The 21784-nt window shown below is 50.5% G+C and overlaps 3 protein-coding genes across 11 annotated transcripts in view; 2 read left to right on the forward strand and 1 right to left on the reverse strand.

The window, feature by feature from the left end:
* Positions 1-237: 237 nt before the first annotated feature.
* Wdr54 (WD repeat domain 54) lies at positions 238-18297 on the reverse strand. 3 transcript variants are annotated; one of them, XM_015987815.3, is made up of 10 exons: positions 18083-18297; positions 3032-3254; positions 2855-2917; positions 2421-2487; positions 2272-2325; positions 1878-2005; positions 1006-1106; positions 753-915; positions 504-578; positions 238-424 (listed from the first exon to the last, which is right to left on the reverse strand). In XM_015987815.3, exons 1-10 carry the CDS (start codon positions 18178-18180, stop codon positions 293-295), a joined length of 1104 nt encoding a protein of 367 aa, XP_015843301.3. In that variant the 5' UTR covers positions 18181-18297; the 3' UTR covers positions 238-292. The 3 variants fall into 3 exon arrangements, with proteins under 3 accessions (XP_015843301.3, XP_015843303.2, XP_006994405.1); XM_015987817.3 differs by lacking the exon at positions 18083-18297 and adding an exon at positions 3634-3718; XM_006994343.4 differs by lacking the exon at positions 18083-18297 and adding an exon at positions 3556-3698.
* Positions 3271-9835, forward strand: C3H2orf81 (chromosome 3 C2orf81 homolog). 2 transcript variants are annotated; one of them, XM_006994344.4, is made up of 4 exons: positions 3271-3908; positions 7765-7986; positions 8074-8295; positions 8413-9835. In XM_006994344.4, the coding sequence occupies exons 1-4, from the start codon at positions 3891-3893 to the stop codon at positions 9778-9780; spliced, it is 1830 nt and encodes a 609-aa protein (XP_006994406.3). In that variant the 5' UTR covers positions 3271-3890; the 3' UTR covers positions 9781-9835. The 2 variants fall into 2 exon arrangements, with proteins under 2 accessions (XP_006994406.3, XP_015843293.3); XM_015987807.3 differs by lacking the exon at positions 8074-8295 and having other exon boundaries at positions 3745-3908.
* Positions 12795-21784, forward strand: part of Dctn1 (dynactin subunit 1) — a 32890-nt gene continuing 23900 nt past the window's right edge. For all 6 annotated transcript variants that reach the window (XM_042273516.2, XM_076567001.1, XM_076567003.1 and 3 more), the window contains exon 1: positions 12795-12867. The gene's annotated coding sequence lies outside the window, so the exon portion shown is untranslated. The remainder of the gene's footprint in view (positions 12868-21784) is intronic.

Consider the following 21784-nt stretch of genomic DNA (forward strand, 5'->3'; position numbering starts at 1 on the left):
GAGGACCGGTGGCTTCTGTGTGCTCTGAACCTGCCCCTCCCTCCTCCTCCTGTTGTTTTTTCCCCATGTAGTTTTGGTGCCTGTCCCGGATCTCGCTCTGTAGACCAGGCTGGCCTCGAACTCACAGAGATCCCCCTGCCTCTGCCTCCCAAGTGCTGGGATTAAAGGCGTGCGCCGCCGCCCGGTGAGCCTGCTGTTTAGAAGTGTGGCTGTGGTAGTGAGTAATCAGGCAAGGGCTTCATGGAAGGAATACTTTATAAATACCAAGGGAGAAGGGACGGTTGCTCCTCTCTCAGACACTGCTGAATCTCAGGATCTCAGCAAGGTCATAACCCGTCACCGCAAAGGAGCTGCCTGATGGGTCACAGAACCGAGCACCACACACCTGGGTGTCAGAAATACATTCACCATGGCAGTGTTCAACCTGAGGGGAGGGGAAGACTGGTCAGTCCTGCTGCTCACCCTATGCTTGGGTCCCCATTCCCACCCTTCTACAAACCTACCTCAATGGAGCCATTCTCTGGGCTCCTGTTCAGCTTCCAGATGTGCACAAATGTGTCCTCAGCAGCAGAGAGTAGCTAAAAGAGAGAAACCCATGAGGGATGGCCAAGGGGTCAGAAAGTCCTGACAGGACGGGTGTGGGCTGGAGTCCCAGTCCAGGTACCCGGGGATGGAGTTACACTGAGTATGGAGAGAAACCTGAGCTATGCATCTAAGCACGGGAAAAGTACTTAGGGATGCACAAGACTGACCTTGCCTACTTCTGGAGCGAGGTCCAGGGCGCAGACGGTCCGGGCATGGGCGCTGATCTGGACGTGGAGTGCTCCTGTAATGGCGTCATACAGACGCACTTGCCCGTTCCCATACCCGGCTGCCACAACGCCCTGCCACAGCTGCACGGAGGGGCAAGGGACCCTGCAAGGGTGAGGTTCAGTTTTGGTCTCTCCAGACCCCAACACTCTCCCTACCCTCACAAAGGCCAAAACCCTCTTCTGCCTCTCCTACCCGAATCCTGGTATTCGAGTCAGTAACGTGAACGCAGTTCCTGACCTCCAGACACACAGAACACCCGAGTCATCGGCTGTCACCATGTCAGCAACACCATCCTGAGGAGAAAGTCGGGGTCAGCTCTTCCTGTTACAGTCTGTGTGGTCCAGAGTACAGGGCAGGCAGGGAAGTGAAGCCATGCCTGCCTCTGCTTCTACGGGGAAAGAGCAAGAGGTAGGTCCTTTACCAGCCTGATACCAGACACCTCTGAGAGTCCCTTAGACATGGGCTCCTTGTAGGTCCTTATATGCACCTCACAGCCACCACCTCCCCTGCCCCCATCGCCGAGTAGAAGCGGATGTATAATTGTTCCTTTGCCATTTCCTGATTTTTTGGAGGTTCTGTAATGAGCCGATCAGTCACAATGAGCCCCGAGGCCTCCTGACCTGATGCAGGCAGACAAACAGGTGCTGGGAAGGGTACAGATTATAAAGCCACACCCTGTTCTCAAGAGGTCTGCAATCCAAGTGGGGGAAAAGGAGTTTTCCATGTGGACAGGGCCTATTCAGAGTGGGGGGGGGGGCGTTGGAAGAGGGAGAGGACTTTCTGGAAAGGCTAGCCCTGGCGCTGGGTCAGAATAGGGGAAATGGTCGGCTCCAACATCTGGATTCACACCAGCATTGGAGAGCGTTAGTGATTTTTATAGAACACTCAATGTAAAGTATGTTTTACTCCAGGCCTGAAGTTGCTACATCTTCAGGAAAGGAAATGCAGATGATCCCAAAGCCACACTTCTACTTGGTGGCAGAGCTGAGACCCAAATGGGGCCTCCCAGTGTGACGAAGGCTCCCGGGGCCATTAGAACAGGTAGAGGAAGGAGGTCTACTCACCTGCCCCTGGGCACGCTCAGTGGCAATGTCTGTGATTGGCGTCTGGTGCCCAGCCAGCTCCTCGTTAAGTACAATGTTGGGACCCTTAGCAGGGATGTCAAACACCAGTACCCGACCAGACCATGTTCCTGCAGCCAGAACCAGTGTCCCACTGATGACTTCCTGACCCGCCTGGGTCTCCAGTCACCACAGCTAACACTCCCTCTACCCCACAGTCCTGACTTTCCATTCACTATCCCTCCCTAAATGTTTTTATGAGTCTCTGATACCCTCCCTCCCCCCCACCTTCTCCCCTAAGCCTTCATAAGTTCGTCAACCCCTCAGCATCCTCCTGACGGAAAGCCCGTAACGATGTACCTCATACACCTTAATGCCCTGCATTTAGGCCTCTCACCCACACAGATGAAGTGAACACAGGCAGCAATTCCTCGGGCAAACATAGCCTGTGCTGAATATAAAAACAGCTCTCAGAAACAGCACTTCCTCCAGCCCTGGCAAATCCTCCCAGCCTCCACCCCTGCTCCACTTGGTCCTGCGGGTTACCTGAAGACGCATCTCCTGAATCCAAGGCATGCCAATAGACCATGAGGGAGCCGTCAGACTCATACATCTGGAAGATGGGGGCAAGGAGGGGAGCATGATCCAACGGACCCTTGCTGCGCTCTGGGCCCAGCATTTCACACAGCCATGTCAGCCCGAGTCCAAGTAATCCTCACACTTGTTCTGGAAGGAGGCACTACTCTTAATCCCTAGTTTTCAGAGGAGGACACCGAGGCTACATGTACCGAAGGTCACAGAGTGATTGAAGGAGGCAGATGGCTGAGGTGGAACTTGAGGGGGTGAAGAAAATGGAAAGCATGAGGATGTAAACTAGAGAAAGGGTGGCCTACACACACCGGAAGTTTAGAAGAGTTTATTTAGAGGGAACTGGGGAGCGTGGGGGCTGAAGAGGGAAGAGGGGAGGATTCCCTTCTCACCTGTATCCTTCGATGTGAGGTGAGCACCAGCAGTACTCTGAAGGGGAGGACGCACCAGTGGACCTGGAGGTACACGCATCACAGTAAGACGGCATAAAGCGTCGAGGGGGATAGATAGGGATTCAAGATCAAAGGCAGAGCTGATTTAGCCAACGCCTCTTTAACGCCTAGCCTCACCTGAGTGATAAGTGGGGGACTCACTCCAACGCCCACTTTGACTTGGAGCTGGCGTTGGGCCAAGGGCACACCCTCAGGGGCAGCGCTGAGAATCTGGGCGCTCGGTCCATGAACCACTCCAAAATGCGTGAGATCACGGGCTGGAAGCTGCAGCACACTGAGGTTGTTGGACAGGGCGGCGGCAGAGTCGCGGAGTGGGATGGAGCGCTCGCGGCGGAACATCCTGGGAGAGAGATACTAGAGTCACCGGAGCGAGCCAGGAAAAGGCCACAGAGGGCACTTGGGCAGGGGAGAAGGGTGAGACACTAGGAGAGACCCTTGATCGACGGGTTCCACGAGGAAAGTGATGGGGAACAGTCACAAGGAGGAGAGGATCCCACGAAGCCGGAGAGAGCCCCAAGGTTGAGTATTGCGGCCACCAGGGAATCCCACAGGAAGAATGGTGATGGAAAGACCTGGTCCCGAACGCCCCAGCTAAAAAGGCAGAATAAGCCCTCCAGCCCTTCCTCCCACAGTCTGGTTACCTGAAGGTCCACGCCAAGGTCAGAGGTCACACCTGCAACCCCCCCCCCTCACCACCCCCACCCTCAAGTCTGTCTCGCCTGACGCTACGATCCTCAGGTCCCTCCGAATCCGCCGCCACCATAGAGACGACGCACTGACGCACGGCCTCTGGGCGGGGCCTGTGGCTGGAAAGGGGCGGCGCGCGGCGCAGTTGCCGGGGCAACCGTGGACCGCGCCTGAGACCCTCAGGGCTGCCTGGTTGCCGAGGCGACCGTTGGGCCGCGGCCGCGGCGGCTGCAGCGATGGAGGGTCCCGGAGGCAGCTGAAACACCGCGTCGGAGCGACTGTCGCGACAATGTCACACGAAGGCTCGGTGAGCTTCAACTTGGGGAGTGTGCAAGAACTGGGGTTGGCGGGACGAGGCCAAGAGCAAGCGAGTTCCGAAACAACCGGCTAGTACAAGTAGTAATTCTCGTTTATGCCGAGGAACCCGTCTTGGTGGGTAAACCAGATCAGGCACTAGGGAGAGCGCTTGATGGCTGAATATCTTGACAGTTTCAGGACTGTGAAATGGATTAAACAATTCCGAGGCTGGCCTTTAAAGTTAATGTATTGTATTATTATTGTTTTGTCGTTGTTGTTTTGAGGCCGAGTGTGATGATGTAGACCAGGCTGGCCTTCAACTCAAGAGATCTGCCTGCCTCTGCCTCCAGAGTGCTGTCATAAAAAGCACGTGCTACCATGGCTGGCCTTTTATTTTGAGACAAGGTCCCACAGTGCCACCCTGGCTGGCCTAGACCTCACTATGTAGATCAGGTTACACCTGAACTCATAGCCTCTTCCATACCAACACCCTCTGTCAGTAGCCAAATTGTTTAAGTTAAGAAAAAACGTGATTATTTTATGTGTATGGGTGTTTGGTCTGCTTGTGTGTCTGAGCAGCATGTTCATGCGGTGATGCCTGCAGAGACCAGGAGACAGAACCAGATTTCCTGGAACTGGAGTTACAGTGTTGAGCCATCGTATGGGTGCTAGGAACCAAACCCAGGTCCTTTGGAAGATCAGCCAATGCTCTTAACTACTGAGACATCTCTCCTATTCTCAAAGTGAAGACATTTTAAAAATACAGATCGGAAGAACTCTGGGAAAATAAAAGAGTAAAAAAAAAAAAAATCTCTGTCCTCTTTTGCTAGGTTCACTCCCCATCTCTAGACGCAAGGCTTGCAGGGGAGACACCTCCGGGATCAGTTCTGTGTTTGGGGTTTAAAGATGTAGGCTGAGCGTAAGGAAGCATAGCTTTAATCCCAGCAGTAGGCGGATGGCCTCTGGGAATTCACGGCAGAGGTTGGGATAGTAGGGAATAGGAGACTTCAGATTGCCTGGGAGGATGAATGTTAGGGAATATAAAATACAAAGCAATAAGGGTGGAGGTAGGCAGGTCGACACAGGTTTCTATTTGGAGGTAAGGTTTGGAAGGAACCATCTCCCTTCACTCTCTCCCTTTGTAGCCCAGTCCAGCCTCGAACACATGGCTGCTGTCCTGCTTCAGGCTCCTGAATGCTGGGTTTGCTGGTATAAACCACCACCACTGGCTCCGGTCATCTTTGCGCATTTTTTATTACTCATCTACATTTCTTTTGTGAACTATTATATCCCTAGTTTACCTTTGGGCTCACCTTACTTACTTTTTTATTGCTGTCAAAAAAAAAAAAAAACCACCATGACCAAAGCAACTTATAAAAGAGTTTAATTTGGGGCTCACAGTTCCAGAGGGTTAGAGTCTATGACCATCATGATGGGGAGCATGGCAGCAGGCAGGCAGGCATGGTTCTGGAGGAGTCGCTGAGAGCTCACATCTCAAGATAACAACCACAAGGCAAATAGAGCTGACTGCAAATGATGGGCTTTTGAAACCTCAAAACTGGCCCCTAGTTATTCACCTTCAGCAAGACCACACTTCCTAATCCTTCCCAACAGCTTCATCAACTAGAGATCAAGATTCAAATATATGAGCTTATGGGGCTGTTCCTACTCAACTCATCACAGGGGGCTTTAGTGATTTTTACAAACTTTTTTGTTACATTTATTTATTTGTGTGTGTGTGTGTGTGTGTGTGTGTGTGTGTGTGTGTGTGTATGCCATAGACCATGAATGGAGGGTGGAGGGTGACTTGTGGGAGTCGGTTCTTTTTCTCCCTGTGGTCCGGGGAATCAAACTTTGGTCATTAGGCTTGGCAGCAAACACCTTTACCCAAATGAGTCATCTCATCAACTCTCATTTACTTTATTTCTCTTCGTTTTTAAAAGTTTTTAATATATCTGGGCATGTTTTTCTTTTCCATTTCTTTATGAATATCTTTATTTGGGAAGCAAGAGTCAGGTTTTGGAATTAGACAAATCTGTATATGAATTCTAACTGTACTACTTCCCAGGTGTGATATTAGGCAAACTACATAAAATGGAAATAAAAATAATGGTTAAAGCCGGGCGGTGGTGGCTCACGCCTTTAATCCCAGCACTCGGGAGGCAGAGGCAGGCAGATCTCTGTGAGTTCGAGGGCAGCCTGGGCTACAGAGTGAGTTCCAGGAGAGGTACAAAGGTACACAGGGAAACCCTGTCTCAAAAAACCATAATAATAATGATGATGATGATGATGATGATGATGATAATGGTTAAATATGATCTAGTAATGCAGGCCTGTAATCCTAGCGACTCTGTTTGGGAGGCAAAAGGACCACAAGTCAGAGGGGATGGATGGCATGGAGGAAACAGTGTCTCCCGAGCCTGACCGGACGATGCGCACGTAAAGTCACAAAGAGTGCAGTAGCATGAACAGGGCCTGCACAAGCTTGAGCCAAATGGGGTCCTAGCGCTATGAAAGGCGAGTGGGCACAAGCAACCATCCCCACCCTAGACGCTATTTCCAGTTGGAAATCACTTGCAAAGGAAAAATCAGTTTTACCCAATGGAGTCTCACTGGGTATATAAACTACATTTAAGGGTAGGCCCCATGTCCCAGAAGGCCAAGAAAAAACTATCTCAATGGTGCTTTTGTAGATTGTTTTATTTGGACATTTAAAAATAATCTCTCTGGTCTTTTGCTTGTATATTATGGTTTCTGATTTTGTGTTTTTATGGTTTTTGTTTTGGGGTGTGTGTGTGTGTGTGTGTGTGTTTTCACTATTTTTATTATTATTCGGATTTGCTTGCCTTTCTAATTTGCCTGTTTTTTAAAGAGAAAGACAGATGAAGGCCTGGAGTCGGATGAGAGGGGAGATGGGGAGGATCTGGAAGAAGAGCAAAGGGAAACTGTGATCAGAATGTATTATATCAGTTTTCAATTACAAAAAAAAAAAAAAAAAAAAAAAAAGAGGACCACAAGTTAATTTCAAGGCCTGCTTGGAATACAGAGTGAGTTCAAGACTTGCCTTGGGATCTTAGTGAGATCTCAAAAAGTAAAAAGAGAGTTGGGGGTAACAGGACACACTCTTAATCCCAGCACTCAGGAGGCAGAAGCAGGTGGATTTCTGTGAGTTTGAGGCCAGCCTGGTCTACATATAAGGAGAGTTCCAGAACAGACAGGGCTACATAAAAAGAATCTGTTTCAAACAAACAAAAAGTAAAGAGGCCTAGGGTTTAGCTCAGTGATAGAGTATGTACAACGCCTCCAGGTTCAATCCCCAGAACTACAGTACACACATACACAAAAAGGCAACGAACAAACAGAACGTAGAAACCCTGGCATGGTCTTACATTCCTGTAATCCTAGGATTTGAGAGGCAGAGGCAGGAGAATTGCTGCAAGTTCCAGGCCAGCCAGGGCTACATAACAAGACTGTTCAAACCTCAAACAGAAGAGACTGAGTTCTAGTGACCTCAATGACTCAGATTCCAGTTCTCTGAACTCCCAAGAACTCGGACACGGCAGTAATGCAAACAGCAGGAGCTGGAAGTTGAGCATCGTTAGGCCTGGGGTTCAGTTTGCATCCAAACAGGTGAGGGCTAGCTTCTGACAAGTGTCAGTTTCCTTGTTTAAAGGGCTATTGTGAGTGTTACATTGAGCCGCATGCCTTCAGAGTGTCCCTCCGCTGCATCGCAGATTGAGTGAGGCGCCTTGTTCTGGTCCCTTTTCTTCCTTAATAAACATCTTGAGAAAGCGTCTTTCTAGGCTCTAGCCCATCAGTCCCATCCCTTCCGTTTCCTGTCCTGAGTGCCCGTTTCGTTCCCACAGAGGCAGGCGCGAGACCGTGGGGTGACCCGATCCAAGGCTGAAAAAGCCCGGCCGCCCACCCAGCCGGTGCCGCAGGTGGACATCGTGCCCGGGCGGCTCAATGAGGCAGAATGGATTGCGTTTTTGTCCCTGGAGGAGGGCGAGGACGTAGTGGGTGACATCCTGGCCGACCTTCTTGCTCGAGTCATGGAGTCTGCCTTCAAAGTCTACCTGACTCAGCAGGTGGGCCTAGATCTGGGTCTTCCAGATCCCATCTTCTACCTCTCCCGCCTCTCCTGGTGAGGCTGAGACCCTCCCTCACTTCCACAGTGCGTCCCATTCACCATTAGCCAGGCCCGAGAGGCCATGCTGCAGATCACTGAGTGGCGCTTCCTGGCCCGGGATGAGGGAGAATCTGCAGTGGCCGAGGACCCCACGTGGGGCGAGGACCAGGAGCCCCTGGCATGCACCACGGATGCCTGGGCCCAGGGCTCCGTGCCTGTACTGCACACGCCGGCACCCGGGGGTATGGAGGAGCACTTCCAAGGCGAAGTAAGCCCAAGCCCCGAGCCTCCTTCCGACAGAAGCCTCCTCCGGAGCCGCTCAGGACCACAAAGTGAGGTCCTTCCCCCACTTCCAACATTTCATTACCCTTATGTGTTTCCCCAGGAACCTGGGAACCCGGACCAGTTCCTTTTAGGTTCACCATGGTCGGACAGAGACTTCCAGGAGCCAACAGCATCTCCAGAGCCTTCTGCTGAGCCAAGAGTCACCCCAAGACCCACGCCCAATTTGGAGGTGTTTCAGGAAGTTGAGCCCGGGGATACCTTGGAAGAACCCGATGGCCAGGAGCAAAGCCACATCTTGGCCACGTCTTCAAAAGAGGCGTTATGGCCTAGTCACATCTTGCCTTCGAAGGAGTCCTTACTGACTTCCCTGGAAGTGGTGCGGGTCCCCAGTCCCCAACCTTCCCCGGGTCTGCCCCAAGTTGTCAGCCTCCAGGCCTCCGAGGAGAAGGGACCACCCCTCGGCTCCCACCTGTCCCTCGAGGATCTTTACCTCTGCGTGCCTCAACCAGATGCGGCAGGAGACCGGCTGAACCTCGAGAGCAAAGGCATGCCCGGCGCCTCCTCGGACGGGTCTGTGCCCCTCCTCAGTGCGCCCACCCCAGAAGAGCCCTGCCGGTCGCCGCAGCCTGCGCAAAGCCGCAAGACGCCCGTGGTGCGCCTGGATCCCGCTCGGCTGCCCCGCCACTGGGTGCGCCCAACGGCCGAGGTCCTGAACCCAGACTCCGAAGCGCGCCCTTTGGAAATATATCGCGGGCGCCCGCGGGCTGAAAAGAGCCCAGCTGGGGCCCGAACCTCAGTCAGCGGGCCCCAAGCCCTCGGCTCACGCGCCCACTCTAAACCCCGCGTCTCTACCTCAAGGTTCCCTCGCCAGTGTTACGCTCCATTTAGTGCTTTGGGCCCGGATCCCACTTTAAACTTGGCCCAGTCCTCACCAAGCTTCGGCTCCAAGATGCCATTCCTCAGCCCCGGGTTCCGGTTCCTCGCCAGAAACCCAATCCCCCCCGAAGTCGCCCGCAGCCCCAGTCCCAAGCTTTGGCCTCGGGCTAAGTGGCCCAGCGGCTGGGAGCGGGAGGCAGAGCAGCTGGGCGAGCTGTGGGCCGGTCGGACCCGCGTGCCTCCGCAGGGCCAGGAACCCGCTGCTGATGACGCCTCGGAGGACTCGGGATGGCCCCTAGCGGCGCCCCAGGTCCTCGAGGCCACGTCCCAGGTTCTGTGGAAGCCCTTGGTTCTTTCAGACACCATGAAGCTGACTCCTGGTGTGAGTATGTGGAACCGGGGCACCCAGGAGCTGCTCAGCCCTGCTGCCACCCTGGAGGAGTGTGAGGGAGACACCTCCCATGCGGTCGAGCAGCAACCCATCCAGACAGGGGTGCCCAGGCCCCAGGTGATTGTGACCCATCTAATCAAGAAGGAAACCCCCAAAGCCTGGCTGCTCCCAGACAAGCCTGTGCCCCACTCTGGGTCCTGAGCCTCCACACTGGGAATTGAGCCTTGCCCAAAATAAACATGCGTTGCGGCAGGAACTGACTGGTGAGCTGGTGCCATTTCTTCCAAGGCTGTCTACTCTCTTTCTGGACTCCAGGGGGCACAGTTGTCATTATTAGCGGGAGGAGACAGGTCTTAGGGATCAGGCTGTTCCCTGGCGGCGGAAGCATTCTAGACACATCCCCGCCCCCTCAAACACACCTTAGAGGAGAAGTGAGGACTGTAGGGGGTGGGGGGACGACACTCTGGCTCCCAGGGAGAACTTTGCCCGTTCAACAGGGAAGGGCACAACTGAGATTATTCATGGAGTGATTCGATACATGGATTCAACCTGCTTTCCTGACTCCTGGAGCTTAGTCAGTTCATCTTGGATTGAAAAATCCATGCTTTTCTGTTTGTTTTTTGCTCCTGTGTTCTGGGAATTGAACCTAGAACTTTGCGTGTGCCAAGAAAGCATTGTACCATACAGACTTAAAGGTAAAACGACCATACATAGCCAATAAATCTTAAACAATTACAACACACACATAAATCTGCTCATGGGAAATGTCCTGTGTACCCTATGGTTGCACAACACACAACAGCCAAAGATTAGAAACAGAGCCTGGAAGATGCTCAGCCAGTAAATCACCTGCTGTGCTCAGCAGAACAGAGCATCCCTGAATACAGGTCCCAGCGCCTATGACCCCACACTGGGGAAGTAGATGGGAGGGTCCCTAGGGCTCGCTGGTCAGCCAGTCCAGCCAGAATTGAGGAGTTCCAGGTTCAGTGAGAGCCCTTGTCTCAAAAAAACGATAAGGTAGAGAGTGACTGAGGAGGACACCCAGGTCAACCTCTGACCTCCAAATGCACATGTGCGCACACAAACATATACACAGGACTAGAAAACAAAGGAACTAGAGGATTCCGGTTAGTAAATTATGCATATCCACAAATGAAGACACAGGTTCAAGATAGGGTCTCTTGCAGCCTAGTCTGGCTATCAGGCCATGGATGGCCTTGAACTCCTGATCTCTCAACCTCCCAAGTGCTGAGATTACAGACACTGGCTTGTACAACTAGGAAGGATTCCTTCCCTTTGTTTGAATTTGATGGGTTAGTGTTAGTGGAGAGTACTTATTGGTTGCTCTTCCAGAGAGGAACTGGGTTCAATTCCCAGCACCCACACGGCAGCTCAGCTCACAACCATCTCTAACTCCAGCTCCAGGGGATCAGACACCCTCTTCTGACCTCCCCATGTGCATGTGTCTGGTGGTAGACATACACATAAAATGAATAAATCTTACAGAAGATGCTGTTCTATTAAGGAAAAAGGCAGAGTGTAGATGTATATATTCTATTACCCTTTGCATAAGCAACGGAGTAAAACTCTCAAGTTCATATGTGATTGTATTTAAATAAAACATCTAGAAGGTTGACCGAGAAACTAATAGATAATTACCTTTAGCAGGCAAGGAGGGTGGGCTAGATTGGAACAAGGATTAAAGGGAGGCTTCTCAGTGCATACTTTTTGGGGGAGTGACATGGGGTTTCTTCTTCTTTTGGGGGGGTTTAAGAGAGGGTTTCTCTGTGTAGCCTTGGCTATCCTGGAACTTGCTCTATAGACCAGGCTGCCCCAAATTCAGAGATCCAACTGCTGCTGCCTCCTGAAGTTTGGTGGGTTTTTTTGTTTGTTTGTTTTTGTTTTTAATTGAGACAGGGTCTTACTATGAATTCCTGGCTGGCCTGGAACTTGCTAAAACAACAGATTGCCCTTGCACTTATAGAGAACAGCTTGCCCCTGCCTTCAGAGTGCTGGGATTAAAGGCATGTGCCACTGTGCCTGGCTCAGTGAATACTTTAAAGTATTAATTTGATTACTGTATTTTATTTAGTAGTGTGTGTGTGTGGTGTGTATATGTGTGTGTGGTGTATGTGTGTGTGTGTGTGTGTGGTGTATGTATGCGTGTGGGTGTGAGTCTATGTGTGTGTGTTTGGTCAGTTCTCTCCTTCTACTTTCCTGTGGGTTCCAGGAATCAAGCTCACCTTTTCAGGCTTCTGTGCAAAGTTCCTTGACCTGCTGAGTGATTTTACCAGCTGGAGCCTGGTTTTTGAATGGCAGGAATGCGTTGTATGTTGAGAACAATTGGAAATATTTAAAAGATGAAATGGGAGTGAGAAGGAATGCTACTAGAGATGTCCAACCTTTCTAGACCCTGTCACGGACAGCAAGGAGAGGTTAAGGAACCAGCGCAGGATCTCACACAGCTAGTGAACTGAAGGTAGAACTGGAACCCGGCTGTGAAATCCTAACTCCCTTTCCTGCAGGTAACTTTGCACATTTGCTCAGTCCTCCCTTCATGCCTGCCTGTAGGTACCATTGTACACTTGTTCAATTCTTCCTCCTTGGTACCCCAGGCTCCTCTAGAACTTGGAGCGATCCTCCTGCCTCACCCTTTCTAGTACTGGGTTATCGCTAGTTTTAACAAGCCAATTAACACTCAAAAAAGCTAGCAAATAGACATTGAAGACAAGAGTCTTCGACAACACCTCCATTGAAGAAATGCCCCTCAATGCTGCAGACCTCTTGGTCCAGTTCAGTTCTGGGGGGCTGAGGAACAGCTGAAGAGGGACTAGAAAAGGTGTGGACACCTTAGTTTATCTCTCCCTTCCCCGACTCCATATACGTCGCGTTTAGAGACCAAAACAATACAAAAACTCCCAACGCGTCCCCCGGGTCCTCCGCCAGCAGAGGGCGCTCACCCCGCCGAGCCTCTCCACCGTGGTCCTAATCGTCTACCCTGGCGTAGTGCGCGTGCGCATGCGTGCACCCTGCCGCAGGTGTCCAGCTCAGTGCCTTATCGATGGCTTCTCTGCCGCGCTCTGCGTGACTTTGTCAGCCAGGGCGGGGCTGCAAGAATGTGGAGACTGTACCCAGAACTCTAGAGTTTCCTGGGACCTGAGGGTTCCGGGGGTCGCTACGGGGTCGGGCTGCGCGCGGGGCAGCCCGCGGGGCGGGGCGGGGCGGGGCAGCAAGTCCCGGGCGGCGGGCGGCGGCGGGGCCGAGCCGGGCGCGGAGCCCTGACAGCAGGTACGCGGGTGGCGACCCCACCAACTGTCTGCTGAGCTGCCCCGGAGCTCGCGCAGAGCTGGCGGGGGCCCGGGGCTCGGGCCAGGTGGGGTCGCGGGGTGGCCGGCACCCCGACGGGAGGGCGCGGGCCTGGGGCCCCAGCCAGAGCTTCTCCCAGGCTTGCCCACTAGCCTCCGGCTCTGCAAGGGGCCCCCGGCTTGCCCTGACCGGTACCGAGCCCAGGTTTCCTGTGGACACGTGGTTGGGAATTTGTGTTAACTGAAGACAAAAAATAATCCTAGAAGGTTCAAACGTGGGGGGTCTGGAAATACATTTGCTGTGTGACTACTCCCTGTCCTGGGGTCCGACAAGGATGGCACCATGATCCTTGCGAAGTCGTCTTGGTTATACAGCCCTCCTCACTATGGCCTGGACAACGGCTAAAGCACACAGATGTAAAACTGCTGTTTTGAAGGAGGCACATCTTTAAAACCGAACTCTCATTTATAGCAGCGCGGAGAACAGCAAGCGCCTGTTGGCCGCTTGGTACCCTAGTGTACATAAGGTACCGAGAGTCTAGAGATGGCATTTTTAGCCTACTGTGCTGCCAAAGCCTGAGCTGCACTGTATTTAAAGAGATGAGGATAACCTAAAGAAAAAAAGATGTTTGAGTGTAGATCCCCACAGAGGCCAGCTGCAGCTGGACCTACGGCCGGCTGTAGGTCCTGGTAACTGAACTCAGGTCCTCTGTAAGAGCAGTAGGTGCTCTTAACTGCTGAGCTGTCTCTTCAGCCCCCATAACTTTTATTTTGTAAGGTGCTTTGTATTCATATATGTTTTAAAGTTTATGCTTCAGGTTTTCTCAGCTACAGACTATTTCACAACTTTTAGTGTGCTCGTGGTATTTATCAAGTCTCCAATTGGGGTGTATGTGGAGATTTCCCAAAATAGACTGGGAAATACTGGGTTTTGTTTGTTTGCCTGTTTTGTTCTTGGTCTGCTTAACATCTGGTGCAGTTTGGGAAATGAATTTCCAGAAATAGAAACCCACCATTGTCAAGGGGCAGTGTGTGCCAATGGTCTTTACTCTAATGGGAGTATGGGTTTAGTTGGATAGAGTCTGGTGAGAACACAACTCTAATCCAGTCTGCGTTTGTAACAGGTTCCCAGGCGATGTTAGTGCTGCTGGCCTGGGAGCAGATGCAGTAGCATATCACTGAGTTGACCAGCACATTTGGCTGCCTGCTGTGTAGAACAGTCTGCTGCCATGGCTCAGTCACTTTGTCCAGACCTTAAAACAGGTGTCAGGACTAGGAGACCTCTCAGCTCCTCTCATCTCAGTGCTGGGTTCTAACGCAGTTACCTTTGCTGCAATTGACTTCCATAAACGATAGCCTTGTCCGTGTGGCAAAGTTTGCAATTTGGTTTGAACATTTCCAACAATGGGGAAATAACTAGATATAAAGTCTCTCTCCATGCCTCTTCCTCTCCCTTTCAGCCCCTCCCCCGCCTTCTTTTTTTAATAGGGTCTCATGTGGTACAGGCAGGCCTCAAACTCCCTGTGTCGTCAAGGCTGACCTTGAGGGCTGCTTCTACCTATACTTCCCAGTTGCGAGGATTACAGGCATAAAACATTTCATCTTATTCATGGTATAGCACACTAAAGACGTTCTGGAGGTTGGTGAAATAAACCTCTGCAACATCTATCCTTTTTGTCTAGGCTGTCTATTAGAGTGAAACCAAAGAAAAGCAAATTCTTCTTAAAAAGTTGACTCTTACCAGGTGGGGTGGTACTCAACTTTTCTGTTGTGATTTCTGTTTTTCAGAACAGGGTTTATCTGTGTAGTCCTGGCTGTCCTGGGACTCACTTTGTAGAACTCTGCCTTCCAAGCGCTGGGATTAAAGCAGGCAGATCTCTGTGAGTTTGAGGCCGGCCTACTCTACATACTGAGCTCTAGGACAGCCCCAGCTACTTAAACAAAAATAAAATAGAAAGTTGGCTTTTAAGCTGTGCATATGATACATGTGTGTAATCCCAGACCCTGGGAGGACAATACAGGAAGATTGCTTTGAGTTTGGGGACAGTCTGGACTACACAGTGAATTCCAAGCTAGCCTCAGCTACAGAGTGAGGCCCTCCCTCAAAAGACTGACGGAAGCTGAGGGAAACTATTGACTCTTACAGCATCTGATGACAGCTATTCTGGCTTTTTTCTTCAAATTGAATTGGTCCTTAATTCTTTCACCACACTGAAGAAAACTCATTCTTTAATTTGTCTTTGTTTTGCACCTAATGGACTTTAGCTGGACTTTGAAGGATGGGTGTGGTGTGCAAGACTACAGAAAGCTCTGGAGATAGCTGCAGCAGTGCACAGATGAGACTGTGCACACCAGAACCAGGATTACTAGATAGCGAGAAGGAGACGGCGTGGAAGGACAGCAGCGGAGTGAGCAGAGCAGTGCTGGAGAACGCATTTGCCTCACTGTGCTGTAAGAAGTGGTTGGAAGTCGGGAGGAGAGAGGCAGAGATTTTTGCATAGTAATAGAGGACTTGGACCGATGATACAGCAGTGATGCCTTGCTTTCATGTTTAACTGAGATTACAGAACTTATGGGCATGATCGCATTTGATGTAGTTTCCTGTAAGGTTGGCAGAGCAGCCGATGAAGCACCAGAAAGGAGAAATGGTTGGCTTTCATCTTCAGAGCTGTCCCATGGCAGAGCAGAGTGCGACAGTGGTGAGGAGGAGGAAGGGAGAGTGCAGGTGCTCAGTTAAGCCTGGCTGGCTGAGTGCACCGAGAAGACACTGGAAGGGAGGAGTCAGAGAGGCTGGAGACTCATAACATCAGCTGCTGCCCTCTGGGCATCCCCACCGGTGGCAGTGGCCATTGGAGGTGGCAGTTAGGACTGTAGTTATATGGCCTGCTTTAGAGGCTAGTCAGTAATGGAGGGGACAGAAACTGGATTCTCAGTGTCTCCTGTCATCCATGGCTGTAATTTGTTCTGGAAACTGGTGGTCTGACTCTCAGTTCTGTGATGTTTGCTACTCAGAGTGTGTGTCCATGGACCAGGACAAGGTAAGAGGCTGCCTGATGCAAATGCATCTTGGGGTCCTTGCCATCTTGGAGATTCTGGCTTTGACTTATTGGTGTTTTCTTTCTGACGTTCAGGAGTACTAGTTGAGGTTGGCTGATAGGTCAAGTTCATGTGTATCCTGACCTTTCCCTGCCCCTTCTTACCTCATAGGGGCCTCACAGCAGCAGAGAGTGGGACCTTTAGAACATTCCTCCTCAGAAGGTCTGCATTTTACTTAGAGCCTGTCTGTGGTTCCTTTACCATGGAAGAATATGAGCTTGAGATTGTGTGTTAGCATCAATTTCTAGACCTGGGCTTAGGCTCCTATCTGAAAGAGCTTCATGCACTGCTGTGTCTGTTTGTCTATCTATATGTATGTATGTATATATATACTTCCCCACCCTGTGGTGTGTGTGTATATGTGTAAGTGTGGTATGATATATGCACACATGTGGGTCAGGGTGTGTGTCCCTGTGCATGTGCCTGGAGGTCAAAGACAGTGGCATCCTCTAATACTCTGACTTTTCTGTTTTGTTTGTTTAAGACAGTGTCACATGTGGCTTTGGCTAACCTGAATCTTGATATATAGACCAGCTGGCCTCGAACTCAGAGAGATATGCTTTCCTCAGCCTTCCAAGTGCTGAGATGCCTTACTCCTTTTGAAGGAGCCAGCACACCCCAGCAGTTCTTTTCTTCGCCCCTCACAGTGCTGGAGCTTGTTGGTGGGTTTTAGAGTCTGAACTTGGGCCTCATGGTTGCCCAGCAAGCCCTCTTAACCACTCATGTGGGCTGCAAGGGTGGGCCATTCTTCTCTAAAACCTGGCGGGTCATATACCTAGAGCCAGGCTAGGACAGTAACTTTGGAATATCATGTGCTGCTCTGATCAAAGCACTGTGCTCAGTGTTTAGACACTGAGGGTAAAGCTCTCGGTCCTAGGAAGGTTGGTAGGCAAGATTTTCAGTAAAGTGTGGCACTGTAACTAAACTTTGTCCAAGGTGTCTATATTAGGGCAGAGGAAATAACAGACTGTACAGGGAGAAGTTGGAGAATTTCAGGAAAGAGAGGACTATTGAGCTAAGTAGTGATGGATGAAGAGTGCAATCCTGGTGATACTCTTATATTTGCAGGGCATATGGGGAAGTAGATCCAAGCAGCCCGAATATGAGAACTTTGGGATCAAAGGGGAGGTTATTGCTGTTCAGTTAATAAAAACATTTTTATTATGTGTGTGTGTGTGTGTGTGTGTGTGTGTGTCCCCACACATGTGTGCATACGAACATAGGTCAGAGGGAAAACTTGTAGGAGCTGGTTCTTTCTATCATATGTATCCTGGGAATCAAATGTAGGTTGTCAGATTTGGTGGCAGATTTACCTACTGAGCCATCTCTCTGGCCCCACTGGGAGATTTTAGACAAGGAGTGGTATTTTGGGAGGTCGATGATGGAGAGACTGAAGGGTTAGAATATGGGTTCAGGCTATTGGGAGACTTTTTTTTTTTTTTTTTTTTTTTAAAGATTTATTTATTATGTATACAACATTCTGCCATCATGTGACTTTGCACACCAGAAGAGGGCACCAGATCTCATTATGGAAGTATGTGGTCTATGCTAGCTTTGAACTGCCCAAGCCCTCCTGTGGTTTTCACAACAGTCCAGTTGTGAAGCAGTATATTGCTGTTTTACAGAAAGGGATCTTGAGGGCATGCAGTTTTTTTTTATTAGGCTTAGTGTTCATGTTTGGTGAGTATCTCTGCAGAAATGGGAGTCCTCCCAAGGCATTAGAGAAGGGAGCAATTTAGTGGGCAGGGAGGTGGAGTCCGTTGCTGCCATAGGGGAATTTGCAAATTCTCATGTGATTGCCCAGCATCTTGACTAGCAAGACAAGTACCCGTTGGCTGCTTGTCAGATACTGAAGGATGAGACTATCACCTGAAACAGCGACTAGGAAGAGAGACCTTGTTTCTGTCCTCCAGAAAAGGAGAATGCATTCTGTCCTCAGCTTTGGGACTGTGCAGACCTGTATCCTTATGTTACAGTTTGGCTCTTAGCTCACCTTTGAGTTTTCCCAGTCGGTGTGGTGGGTAAGATCTGCAGGCAGGGCCTACCCCTGATGAGTGGAGGGAGAAAGGTAGTTGGCACGGATAGAGGAGAAACAAACTCACCTTTTTATGCTGCAGCCCCTGGAGCATCTCTGTGTCCTTCCTTTTGAGGTTGCTATGGATACGCCTTTGCATGATGGTTTGAGGAGACTGATCTCCATTATGATCAGGTGGTGATGTGGGTTTTAAAAAAGAAAGGACGGTCTGATCTGCTTCTGAGGAGTGGCTGGTGAGCTGCCCAGGCGGCAGAGCCTCCGCCACCTCAGCTGTGCCTTTGTTGGCTGCCTTGGCTTTTGCTGAAGTTGGGAAATGGTGCATCTACCTCAGTAGAGCGCAGTCTCGGTGCTCCCTGCCTGCTGGGTCCTAGTGCCAGGATCTTTACTGGTTGATTCAGGGAAAGAACTAAATCAGATGGAATCGAGACAAGTGGGACTCCTGTGGGTGTGACATTTGCTGCTGTTGAGTGTGGGCCTGAGGGCCTCGTGCACTCCGCACAAGTTCCTTTCTCAAGATAAGTGAGAAGGACTGTGTAACTAACTTTCCTCTCCTGGTTCTTGGAGGTGGGCCTGGAAATCCCTGGGTAGTTGTTGGAGTGAGGGAAACGTTGGGGTTGGGGAGAGCTCCATTCAGACTGGGAGTAGGATGCAGACATTTCTGGGGATAATGAGCTGGAATGGTGAAGAAAGTCCATCGAGGATCCACTTTCATCCCTGTCAGATTGGTACAGCAGGTAGTGGAGTGAGACCCAGGACCAAAAGCTCCGTGCAGTCGGTCTTGCCAGGTTCGGTTCAACCTCCTCTCTGAGCGAGCAGGCCTTCCCCCTGCTGGACTCTGGAGGTGTGTGTGCACACTCACTTCTTCACTAGTGCTTTCAGAGAGTTTGGCTCCATTGTCAGACTGCCCAGGCTTAAACCAGCCCCTCCTAGGGCAGGATCAGCGAGAGCAAAATGTGGGCTTAGCCCAGGATCAAAGTTTGGCAGCGTGAGACTGAAAGAGAATTAGAGTGCCAAGGGATCCTGAGGTTAAAAAAAAAGAGGATAGAAATGATAGAGCAAAAAAAGGATAAAGAGGCTTCATCCTAACTGTCCGTCTGTCCGTCCCCCACCCCCGCAGGTCTGCTTGTTTCCTTGTTATTTTCTAAAAATTCTCCAAGACTTACTGAGTTGTCAGATACTGAAGACTCCCTCCCCCCACTTTCCTAGATATCTCACAGTATTTAATATTGCTGAGGAGGAGGATGGATTAGAAATCCAGGTCCTGTCGCTCTCTACTAAAGGAATATGAAGATTCCCATGGGACAGTGTCAGGGGCCCAGTAATGCTGTGGCAAAAGCATGCACCTATATAGCTAGGCTTGATATCTGAGACTCAGCATCACTCACAGATAGGGTAATACAGTCCAATTTGACTAATCGTGCGTGTGCGTGTGCGTGTGCGTGTGCGTGTGCGTGTGTGTGTGTGTGTGTGTGTGTGTGTGTATAAGCCAGAGGTCGACATCAGAACGCCCCCCTAATCAGAAGCCCCCCTTCTTCAGCAAGGCTAGCTGTTCAGCAAGCTCCATATCTGCCCAACACCAACCCTGTATTGTAGATGTGCACGACCACGCCCAGCTTTTAGTGGGTTCCAGGATCTGCGCTCAGTTACTCATGCTTACATCCCGAGCACTGTGAGTGCTGAGCCATTTCCCCAACCCCTCTTTTTGTTTTGTTGGCAATATTGTAAGCTTTTGTTCTCAGTATTGGGCATGGGACCTGTTGTCACATGCTAGGCAAGTGTTCTAGTGAACCTGCATCCTCCGCTCTGCCAAAATATTCTATTTTGGAGTAACTAGTCCATTTACATAAGGCTATAAGGAATAACATCGAAAAACTGGCCCACTGGCTCAGGTTTGTAGTACTAGCTACCTGAGAGATAGAGGTAGGAAGATTATCAGCCCAAGGCCTGCTTGGGCAATTTTTTGAGAGTCTGTCAATGGAAAGTATGGAGCCTGTTGGTTCTGTTGGTAAACTGCTGTCACGCAAGAATGACAACCTGTTTGATCCCCAGTACCCATGTGAAAAAGCCAGACACACGAGTGTGCACCTGTAATCGCAGCTCTGGGAAGGTGGAGACAGGACGATCTCAGGGCTGGCTGGCCAGTCAGTCTAGCTGAATCAGCAACTTCAGGTTCAGTGAGAGACCCGTCTCAAAATGAAGGTTGAGAGTAAAAGAAACCCGATACTGCCCTCTGGCCTCTGTATTCCTGTAAACGTGCACATAAAGGAGTGAAAGGTTTGAAAGAAAAAGGGCTAAGAATGTACAGTGCTTGTTTAACACACAGGCTGGCAGTTAAGTTTGCAGCAAAACACGCACGCGCACGCGCGCACTCACGCACGCACGCACGCACGCACGCCTCCTGTCCCCTCTTTCCACTCTCCTTAGTCCTTAACTACTGGGAAGCACCCATCTCACGGGTTCACATTGGAAGCAGGCGATGAAACACATTTTAGTGTGCACAGTTGCATTTGCTCCAGAAAGGCCCTAAGAACATGCCCAGTTTCCCTTTCCCCATTCTGTTTTTTTTTTGTTTGTTTGTTTTTGTTTTTGTTTTTCTGACGCAGGGTTTCTCTGTGTAGCTTTTGGAACCTATCCTGAAACTCACTCCGTAACCCAGGCTGGCCTCAAACTCACAGAGATCTACCTGCCTCTGTCTCCCGAGTGCTGGGATTAAAGATGTGCACCACCACCGCCCAGCCTTCCCCATTCTGTTTTGATCCCCTTTCTTTTTTCTGTTTTTAAAAAATGCTTTTGTGGGGGCTGGAGAGATGGCTCAGAGGTTAAGAGCACTAACTGCTCCTCCAGAGGTCCTGAGTTCAAGTCCCAGCAACCACATGGTGGCTCACAACCATCTGTAATGAGATCTGGTGCCCTCTTCTGTATACATAATAAATAAATAAATCTTTAAAAAAAAATGCTTTTGTGGCTGGGTGGTGGTGGCACACGCCTTTAATTCCAGCACTCAGGAGGAAGAGGCAGGTGGATCTCTGTGAGTTCAAGGCCAGCCTGGTCTACAGAGTGAGTTCCGGGTCAGCCGGGGCTGTTACACAAAGAAACCCTGTCTCGAAAAACAACAACAACAACGAAAACAAAACAAAATGCTCTGTGTGTACACAGTGTGTGTGTATGTGTGGTCGTGTGTACCGATGTAGGTACACACCTGCCACAGCATGCTTGTGGAGATCAGAGGAAGACCTCTGCTGTTGGTCCTGGCCTCACACCTTGTTGGAGACAGGGTCTCTTGAGGATTCCTTCCCCCCAGATCTCCGTAGGGTGGGACTACAGATGCGTGTTCTCAAGCTTACTCGGCAAGTGCTTCACGCACTGAACCACCTCCCGGCCCTCAGTCCTCATTCTGCTATTCACACCTAAAAGCCTCCCAGTTTATTTATTCATTTGCTGATTGCATTTTGTGTGTTATTTTATAAATATTTACTATTTGTGTGTGTGTTTATAAGTACATGTGTGTAGGGATACCTGTGGAGGACAGTTGGGAGAGTCAGATCTGGAGCTGGAGTCACAGGTGGTTGTGATGCTTACAGGGTGGGTGCTGGGAACCAACTTGGGTCCTCTGTAACAGCAGCAAACACTCTTAGCCGCTGAGCCACCTCTCTAGCCCCTCATTTGCTAATTTTTGCATCCATTCACCTCTTCATTTATTGCAACCTTAAAGTTCCTGTTGTGAGCAGGTCATCATTGGGTGGATACAGTAACCACGAAGGCACCTACA

This window comes from Peromyscus maniculatus, chromosome 3 (assembly GCF_049852395.1).
Source record: "Peromyscus maniculatus bairdii isolate BWxNUB_F1_BW_parent chromosome 3, HU_Pman_BW_mat_3.1, whole genome shotgun sequence".
In the NCBI taxonomy this organism is placed as follows: Eukaryota; Metazoa; Chordata; class Mammalia; order Rodentia; family Cricetidae; genus Peromyscus; species Peromyscus maniculatus.